This window comes from Miniopterus schreibersii, assembly GCF_964146895.1.
Source record: "Miniopterus schreibersii genome assembly, chromosome: 19".
In the NCBI taxonomy this organism is placed as follows: domain Eukaryota; kingdom Metazoa; phylum Chordata; class Mammalia; order Chiroptera; family Miniopteridae; genus Miniopterus; species Miniopterus schreibersii.
The window spans coordinates 7,823,600-7,832,845 of record NC_138119.1 but is presented as its reverse complement, the minus strand read 5'-3'; the positions used below and the strand labels follow the sequence as shown (position 1 = coordinate 7,832,845).

The window sequence follows — 9,246 nt, the reverse complement described above, 5'->3', positions numbered from 1 at the left end:
GAAGGGCAATTTCTACGTAAAAGGGAACTTTCATTACTTGAATTCCCTGTTATCAGGAAGCGTCATGCTGTTACCCGTCAATATGTCCGTGCTGGTGCACTCACTCACCCCTGAGGACGCTGGCCATTGGAGAAGGGGAAGGGGCTGCTGCACTCTTCCCAGGCCCACTTGGTTACGAAAGAACTCTATATTTCAGCCAAACGAGGAACAAGAGGGATTTCTTTAAAGCACCAAGTCACAAACTTCCTCTGCCAAGAACTGACTCCTTTAAACTTTAGGCTGAATTTAAAGATCACTTCAGAAGGTATTCCAAAGTTCCCATCTCTCTCTTATTACACAAGCAATGATTCTTCACTTTCCCACTTCTAAGCTCTCTAGTTAGTTCATGTCTCTTAAACACAAAGAATACCAATACTTTCCAAACACAATTTCCGTATGCTCAAGTTTCTGGATCCAGTTGAGGAAAATTGTTGGTCATGCCAGTCCCTAAGCTCCCTCTGTAGGATTCTTTGTCTTGGGCAACTCCACTTTCAAGTATAGTTTAGTATAATGCGTATGTGCCTCTATCCCAAGTGGACTGCGCCTTCAGTGGAAGGGGTCAAGGTATCTCTGATGTACCCACTCTAGGGTTCGGGGCCCATGACGGCACAGGCCCTCCACACCTGCTATGATGTCTAGTCTCCTCCCTTCAGGCTGAGGGAGCCTATTTAAGAAAGTCTTCTGAGCTGGACTATTTACAAGCAGCCTCCCTAAAGACCTCCCGTTGTTTCCACAGTTAAGTCTTTGGAAAATATTTTTCAGATTCCATGATTAGTGCAGATTAGGTTTGAACATTAGGTTTTCTTACTTATTAATCAAATTATTTGATATACAGTTATCAGAGGGGATGTTATAATCCTGCAGCTTTAAGTGTTCACGTTATCAAGTGACACGAGAACCCAGAGCTCCGGATTAGTATTTGGAGACCATGCTAATATCAACTTCAGATATTAAGGTAAAAATAATTTGTAAATTCCTGACTTTGTATGTAAGTTTACAACCATTCCCTCCCCATTAGAAGAGCACGGGCTTGGTACTAGTCGACCTACACAACTTCCCCATCCCCACGGACACTGTCAGCAGGCAGGAATTTGCAAGATACCCCGCTGAATGCAACCAGTGACTGTGGGATACAGCAAAGCCAACCAGCCCTGCTCACAACTGACTTTCACCCTGATGGCAACAGTCTGGATGGAGAGAAATGGACGAATATAGGATAAATCATCTTTTTGAGGTCAAGTCTGCAGGGCACTAGGTCTGCCTCACTTCACGCATCTAATTGAAACCAAACCCTCACGAAAAAGGCCTATGGAAGGAAAAGAAAAATAAACAGCCACTTACCAAGCACATTTGCCAGAAAACAGCATTTCAATATTGATCAGTGTTCAGGTTAGAATTTAGGAAAATTTTACTCTATTAAAAGCCCTTAGCACTCTCCCCAGTCCCTAAAATCTTTCACAATCGTATCAGGTTTTCATGACATCAAAAGCCAAAACAGCACAAGTTGCTTTTGGTATAAATGTTGAAAACTGTCTCTTATTACTTGAAAGACTACAAAGGATTTAGACGTTCACATGTAAAATGATCGTGACCTCTTTTCTAGGCTTTGGGGGTATAACTTTCATAAGTCAGTCAGCCCACCAGAGTAATTTAATTTAATTAAAGAGACTTGGTCTTCAACCAGAATGCATGGTTTAATGAGTTGGGTGAGGTTTTATCCTGTGCATTTGAACAGTAGGATAAAGTATGATGTTGCAGATTTCACATATTCCTCACTCTCTACCTCCTCTCCAGTCCTCTGGAAGCTGATACTAGCATGCTCTCCAAATATTAATCTGGGGCTTTGGGTTCTCATGTCACTTGATAACATGGACACTTAAAGCTATAGGATTATAACATCTCCTCTGATAACTGTATATCAAATACAGATGCTTGATTAATGAGTCTAATCTTCAAACCTAATTCGTACCCTAATGCCACATGTCCCTTCAGCTTCTGATCGCATTGCCCTCTCCTTATAACTCTGTAGCATTCCCACATTCATTTTCTATGTCAGGACAAAATTCGTGGCCCTCTGTTAAAAGGGCTTGCTGAAAGCTGACTTTCCTTAGCATTTCATGGCCCTGTTCCCCATTTTACCTGCACTCCACCCTGCCACATGGAAACCATCATTTGAGCTCGAAAGGCCCTTTTGGTCAACCTTTTCTTCTAAAGCCCCTAAGGTCTCTCATACATGCGTGGGTATAGGTATGGAAGAAATAGTACTCAGAATGTACACAGTGTATTGTGAAATATATTGATATATTACTCGTTTTATTCCAGGCAAACACATTTAACTGAATCGCAAATTACATTGCTATTAAAGTTAAACAGAAAATCCCACCATATAGGACTGCTGCGGTTTGGTACAGTAGTTTGTCTTGATGACCTCATGTACACAGTCACTATAGTCAGTATTGCACTTGCCACACTTACAGCTTACAGCTATAGGATAGGAGAAATAGGGACTAACATGGCGTGGGCATCCCGGTATTTCTACTGTCTTGTACATGAAGTCTCTGTATGTACAAATGTCCTGGGACAGAGCATATTTGGGAAGAAACAGCTTGCCATTGATATCCTGAGGAGAGAACAGAAAAAGGAGCATAATATAATAGGACTTTAGGATACATATAAATAGAAACAAATTAAAATTAATTCACTTATATTCCTATGTCACAAATAGGACTGGGGGAGGATTCCTTAGTTCCATTCCCCAATACCAACTCAACACATCTTCACTGAGTCCCACAGAGACAGACATGGCACACACCCCCTTTTAGCTTTGATCATGGCAACAATATAAGGTTTAAATAAAGTTTGGAAGTAACCTGTTATAAAATTATCTGTACCCATTGTGCTGAGTAGATACATATAATTTTATAACCAGTACGCTCTACCTCTAAGGAGCCAATAACCATTAGATTTGGAAAATGAGGTTGTGATTTATCTCATTTCCTTTCTGCACAGAAATGTACTAAGTCTAGGTTTACCTAATGTACAGCTAAGAGAAGTAAGATGGACTACGTACCCGCGTCATACAATATCCAGCACAGATGGTGGTGTTGATGGTTAGGCAATAATCACACTCTTTCCTCTCAACATGCATTGTATACTCAGTTGGAATACAAAAAGACGTCGCTTGCCCACATGCAAGGCCAAAAAGCATGGACATCAGGAAGGTAGCAGTCATGCTAAATTAAAGATAAAATTAAAGTATCTATTAGATGTATCCTTTAGGACATTCAGAAGGGACATTTGGAAAGAGCTAAATATATATAATTTTAATACAATGCCTACTTTGTCCTAAGCTCTACATTGTGTTTTTACATAGTTAATACTCCCAATAACTTTTCTTCATACACTTGGATGTGGCTATGACCCCATGGTGTATGAAGTCACCTAGTGACGGTCCTGTTTGCAAGTGCTCCTTCGCTCCACTGGGCAGTAAAACAGCAAGCCTGAAACCCCACAGCAGAAAAGTGGCAGAGACACACGTACCAGCTAAGTGTAAAATAATTCATTCAATGGAAGCAATCCAAATACCTGCCTCAATGACTAGAAGAAGTGAATGAACAGTTAGGCTGCAGTAAGGGCCTTCTCAAAACTGTAGTTTTTGAAAAACTTTTGAAAAGGCCAACAAATGGGTCATAATCAGAAAGGGCAAAGAAACCAAGAAATGCAAATATCTTGCATATAATTTTACTCATTGCCTGTCAAGGAAAACAAGATGAAGCTACAGAAAGTCCAGAAAAGATTAATTAAAATTACCACTGGTGTTAAGGAGCTGACCCAGAAATCTAGATACTCTCCTTCCCCATCCGTAGGATATTCCTCTAAGGTTGAAAGTAGACTTGGATGAATAAAAAATTATGTTACTCAGAAGATGTATGAAATTCATTATCTTAAAAAGATTACAGATGCAGCCCTGGTCAGGTGGCTCAGTTGGTTGGAGCATCGTCCTGTACACGAAAACGCTACGGGTCGGATTCCCGGTCAGGGCACATACCTGGGTTGTATGTTCAATCCCGGTCACAGCGAGTATGGGATGCAACTGATCAATGTTTCTCTCTTTCTCTCTCTCCCTTCCTCTCTCTCTAAAAATCAATGGAAACATGTCCTCAGGTGAGGATTTAAAAAAAAATTACAGATGCAAAAAATATAGGTTGACACAATGAGAGTAATACAGTCAAGGATGGCAGAGCCATTGTGGGTTAGCCAGGAAAGTAAAGTATGTTTGGCTGCATGGAAGACACCAGAGGGTCCATGTGCCTCAGGAAGAAGGAGAACATGTATCTCAAGAGAGCCTGTGTGCTAAGAGTTTGTTCAGTATCAACTGGCATCGTAATGAGCTGGATAATGTTGACATAATTATTTTAGTTCTGCTACTGAGAGCAGGTAATCCAGACTTTTGACCCACAGTCATAATCATTATGGGCACTATACAGTTTTTCAAAGTTCCTCTTATAAATGTAAAACTCTAAACTAACAAAAGGAGCATCTTAAAGTACTGAAATATCAGCAAAGTAGCTGTATAACTTTGTGGATGTAAAGAAAGTAAAAATTATTCTTTCTCCTTTACTGCAAATAGTAAAACTCAACCCACAAAATCTAAGTCTCAAGTTCTTTATCTAGAAAAGCTGAGAACCAGAAGATGATCAGGAAGTTCTTTTTGGCACAAATAGTCTGTGATTCTATGTGATACTTGAGTGTCAGACTCATGGTCTAAGAGTTAGTGACCTAAAATTCTGCTTCCAAATTTCATTGCAATGTGTGTCACTGAGCAATTTAATATCTTTGTGCCCTCATTTTTCCATATGCTCCATCCTAAACTCATAAAAAAGAATAAAACAGGTGTGATGAATTTGGAATGCTACAGAAGACTATATAAATATATACCTAAATCTATAGATGCATCGCTATATGAATCAGTGTGAGTTAACACCTCCCTAATGTGATCTGCCACAATTTCTCTTTTATCACCTGGATTCTCATCTTGGCAACTTAATCGCCTCCTTTAAAATCATCATAAATTATTTAGTAGTCAGCTAAATATAGAAGGCATGATTTGAGGCCCTAAATTACAAGAGACACTTTTTTCAGTGGCATAACCATACATGTCTACACTGCCAATGTTTTTCCTTCTTCTAAGATATCTTCTCTCTTTTGCCCCTTACTCTGCTTTTTCTTTCCTTTTTCCCCACTCGCTACCTTCATTCTCAATAAGCACATTTTTCTCAGCCCTGCTAATTTCCTTCACCAATCTTTTCTCCCCAAATTCCTTACTACAGTATGAAAAGAATCAACTGCCCACCCTATAAACAACCCAGGAACTTTACTAAAGCAACACATTTTTCTAGAGTAAAATATACTATAAGGCAGGTGTGGGCACTGGACACTATCCAAGGTGGTTTAGCTATTAAATAACTAAAATAAAACAGAGTAAATTACCCCTGCAGGTACTCAAAATTGAATTTACTCTAAGTTTTACCAGACGTATACTATCATAAAGGTAACCATTAGCAATTGACAGAATTTAATAAACAGGTTATTCAATTGGCCAAAATATTTAAATTGAAATGTAAATAGGAAGAGAAAGCCATGAGCATCAGGAACTTAACCAGTTGTTCCTTTCCAAGTTAATGGAATTTTTTCTTATCCTTATGTATGTAGTTCACTCTATTTCACCCAACATTGAACTATTTTGGAGCAATAATTAAAATTCTGAGCGCTGATCCAAGCAAATTATCACTCAGCATTTGCCATTTTTGAATAAATGCTAAAATGGAAAAAGTGAGAAAAGAAGAACATTTCATTTTGCAAAGCCTCCTCAGTGTAGACACCTACCTTACTTTGCAATGGCGAGCTGACGCTGTAATGGCTCAGACTAAAACCTCTTGGTTCATTTTATACCCTTTGGGATTAGTCCTCTCTGATCTTGTTTATATAATTGTGTTTGAATTACTGCTTCCTTATCTGAAAAACATCTATTGAAAATTCATACTGAACCCCAAATAAAATGTGTTTAGATAAACAATTTCACAAGATCTTCCTCTGGAAACTCTGACATTACTGCAGCATAAATTTTCCTGTCTCCTATTTCAAAATAAAATTACCCTTTTAAATACATCCTTTATTAATGTTTATTAATATCAACAAGGATATACACAGAGGAGGAAAAAACCTTAACATCATCTAAGTAAGATATGGAATGAAAATTTATTTGGGGCTTGAGTGCCCCAAATTTTACCTAAGTGCTCATTTAGATGTAAGTAAAATTATTGTTTATCTACAAAGCAACAGCAACTTTTTTACGGAAATCCAGGACAACTGGCATATATGTTTCTGATTAAAACCAAAAAAAGTTAGTACAATATATTTTTCCTTTGTACTTAAAATAGTAATAAATAACGTTTATGTGTGACACAGACTGAAAGTAAAGGAATAGAAAAAGATATTTCATGCAAATGTTAATGAGAAAAGGCTGGGGTAGCAATACTTATATCAGACAAAATAGACTTTAAAACAAAGGCTATAATAAGAGACAAAGAACGATATTACCTAATGGAAAAGGGAGCAATCCAAGAGGATATAACCCTTGTAACATTTCTGGTCTCAATACAGAAGCACCTAAATATATAAAGCAAATCTTAATGGACATAAAGGGATTGACAATAATACAGTGATAGCAGGGGACTTTAACACTCCCGTTGACATCAATGGATAGATCTTCCAGACAGAAAATCAAAAAGGAAACAGCAGCCTTAAAGGATACACTAGATCTGATGGGTTTGATTGATATCTTCAGAGCAGAATATACATTCTCAAGTACACATGGAACATGCATTCCAGGATAGACCGTGTTAGGACACAAAACAAGTCTCAACAAATTTAAGAAAACTGAAATCACATCAAGTATATTCTCTGACCACGACAGAAATCAATTACAAGGAAACAAAAACCTGAAAAACGCACAAACACATGGAGGCTAAATAACATGATACTACACAAGAATGGGTTAACACTGAGCTCAAGGGAGAAATCAAAAGACACCTTGAGACAAATGAAAGTGAAAACACAACAACCCAAAGTCTATGGGTCACAGTGAAAGCAGTCCTAAGAGGGAATTCATAAAACTTACGTGTGAAATAATAGTCATTTAAGTAAATGACCAAATCTGACAGGATGTCGAACTGATCTGAGATCAAATCCTGGCTCTGCCATTTGCTGGCTGCAAGACACTGGCAAGCTGGAGCTCTCTGTTCTTCAGTTTCTTCATTTATTCAAAGGTAACGTCATTGTTTATGTAGAGCACTTAACACTGTGTCTGGCAATATAATAAGTGTCCAATAACTGATGGCTAACTTATAATAATTTGATATTTATTTACTTAACAAATATTTAGTCACAGTGCCTAGTACATAATAGGCAGTCATTATATTTGCTGAATGCATGAATGCCTAAGGGGATGCATGAATAATTATTGAATTTTTAAAACCACTTTTTTCTATCTCCATTGCTATAACTCAAGTTTACCCCCTTTCAATCCATTTGCCTCACTATAATAAAATATGCCTAAAGTTCAATGCTAATTTCCCATTGTACTCAGAAAAAATGTCCAAACTTCTTAGCATCATTTATAAAGTCCTTCATGTCTCCAGTTTCATCTCTCTCCATCCCCCTAACTTCTCCACCCTTTCTCTGCTTTCTCTGTTCTTCAGCCTAACTGAGCTGAGTTCCTCAAATTAGTCATACTTCCTTCCCTCCAAGTCTTTCAGAGGACATTCCCTCTCTCTGGAGCGCCTGCCTTGTTGCCACTCCATCCCCATCCCCGCCTGTTACGCATCCTTCATGAATTAACTGAGAAAGCACCCTTTTTGCAAAGCCTTCGGAGTCCCTCAGGCCTCCCTCATGGTTAGTTGTTTTAATAGAATTAGAGAAAAATACATAGAACATCCGGCACATGATAGATGCTCAATAAATCATAGATATTATTATAGATTATTGACAACCCCATTACTCTTCATTGTCCTTGTCTTTACAGTTAGTGAAAGTTAATGAAAAAAATAAGGCCTGGTATAGGTAAGTCTACCTGGCGGGGGAATGGAGAGTTAAGGCAGAATCTAGGATATATAACTGGAATAGCCATTCCAGGGGCCCCCAATCCTTGGGAAAGTGTTTTTATGTAGTAAAAGAAGAAATCTGAAAACAGGTGAAGTGAAAATGAGGATGCCAAATTTAATCTTCATGTGGTTCCACACAAGATGAGTACAGTAACTATGGTAATGTTGGATGTTAGTTTCTAATGGAAGTAGTGCCTCTGCTATATAAAGTATTGATTCCTGTACTCAGTGTCTAACAGATTTATATACACATCCCTGGGAAACATATATACACATAGTAGGTAACTGATATATTCTTTCCCTACTACTAGAAGAACTATAAAAGCCATCGTACATTTGGATAATGATTTTATTTTCACGTGGGCTCTAATGTATATGATCTCATACTGTTAAAAGAATCCAGGCAGACTGAACTTTCACTTCCAGACTGGATCTACTCTTCCCATCTCAAATAACTATAAACAGGACAAAATATAGGAAACAATGGTTCCACACACATGGAATGTTAGGCAACAAGGGAAAGTTATCCCAAAGAGACAGGAAACAAACAAAGGAACTACAACTTCCTGCTGGAAGAAAGTTTCTGGGAGAGGTATCAAGGCAGAGGCAAGAAATGTCCCCAAACTGAGGAGATGGACCTGCAAGACCATGGAGCCCAAGGTACTTGGAGTTCACAGGGAAACATATTGGAGAGGAGAGAACTGAACAGAGAGAGAATTCTGGAGATCTGTAGAAAATCTCTCTGAATATTCAGCTGAAAACTGATAAACTCATGCATGTGAAAACCCAGATGAAGCTGGAAAGAAATACCTGAAAGGATTAAAGAGAATAGTCCTGGGGCTCACGCAGACATAGGCATAGTGCTTGTTCCAACCAGCAACAGTGGAAAATTTCCTGATTCGTGGGAAATCAGGTAGTATACTTAGAAGGGTTTTATCTCACTTGTGGGGAAATATTAGCCTTAGACTAAATGCTGCTCTGACCCTGCCTAACAAATCTTTAAAGCCAGACCCAAAAGGATCAACTATTTGCAAGTAACAGAACT

At 38.4% G+C, this 9,246-nt stretch overlaps 1 protein-coding gene across 1 annotated transcript; it reads right to left on the bottom strand.

The window, feature by feature from the left end:
• Positions 1-2,404: 2,404 nt before the first annotated feature.
• Positions 2,405-5,984, bottom strand: TSHB (thyroid stimulating hormone subunit beta; the record flags this gene model as incomplete). The annotated part of the gene is made up of 3 exons (XM_081120861.1): positions 5,926-5,984; positions 3,110-3,272; positions 2,405-2,659 (listed from the first exon to the last, which is right to left on the bottom strand). Exons 2-3 carry the CDS (start codon positions 3,269-3,271, stop codon positions 2,405-2,407), a joined length of 417 nt encoding a protein of 138 aa, XP_080976987.1. The 5' UTR covers position 3,272; positions 5,926-5,984.
• Positions 5,985-9,246: the final 3,262 nt, after the last annotated feature.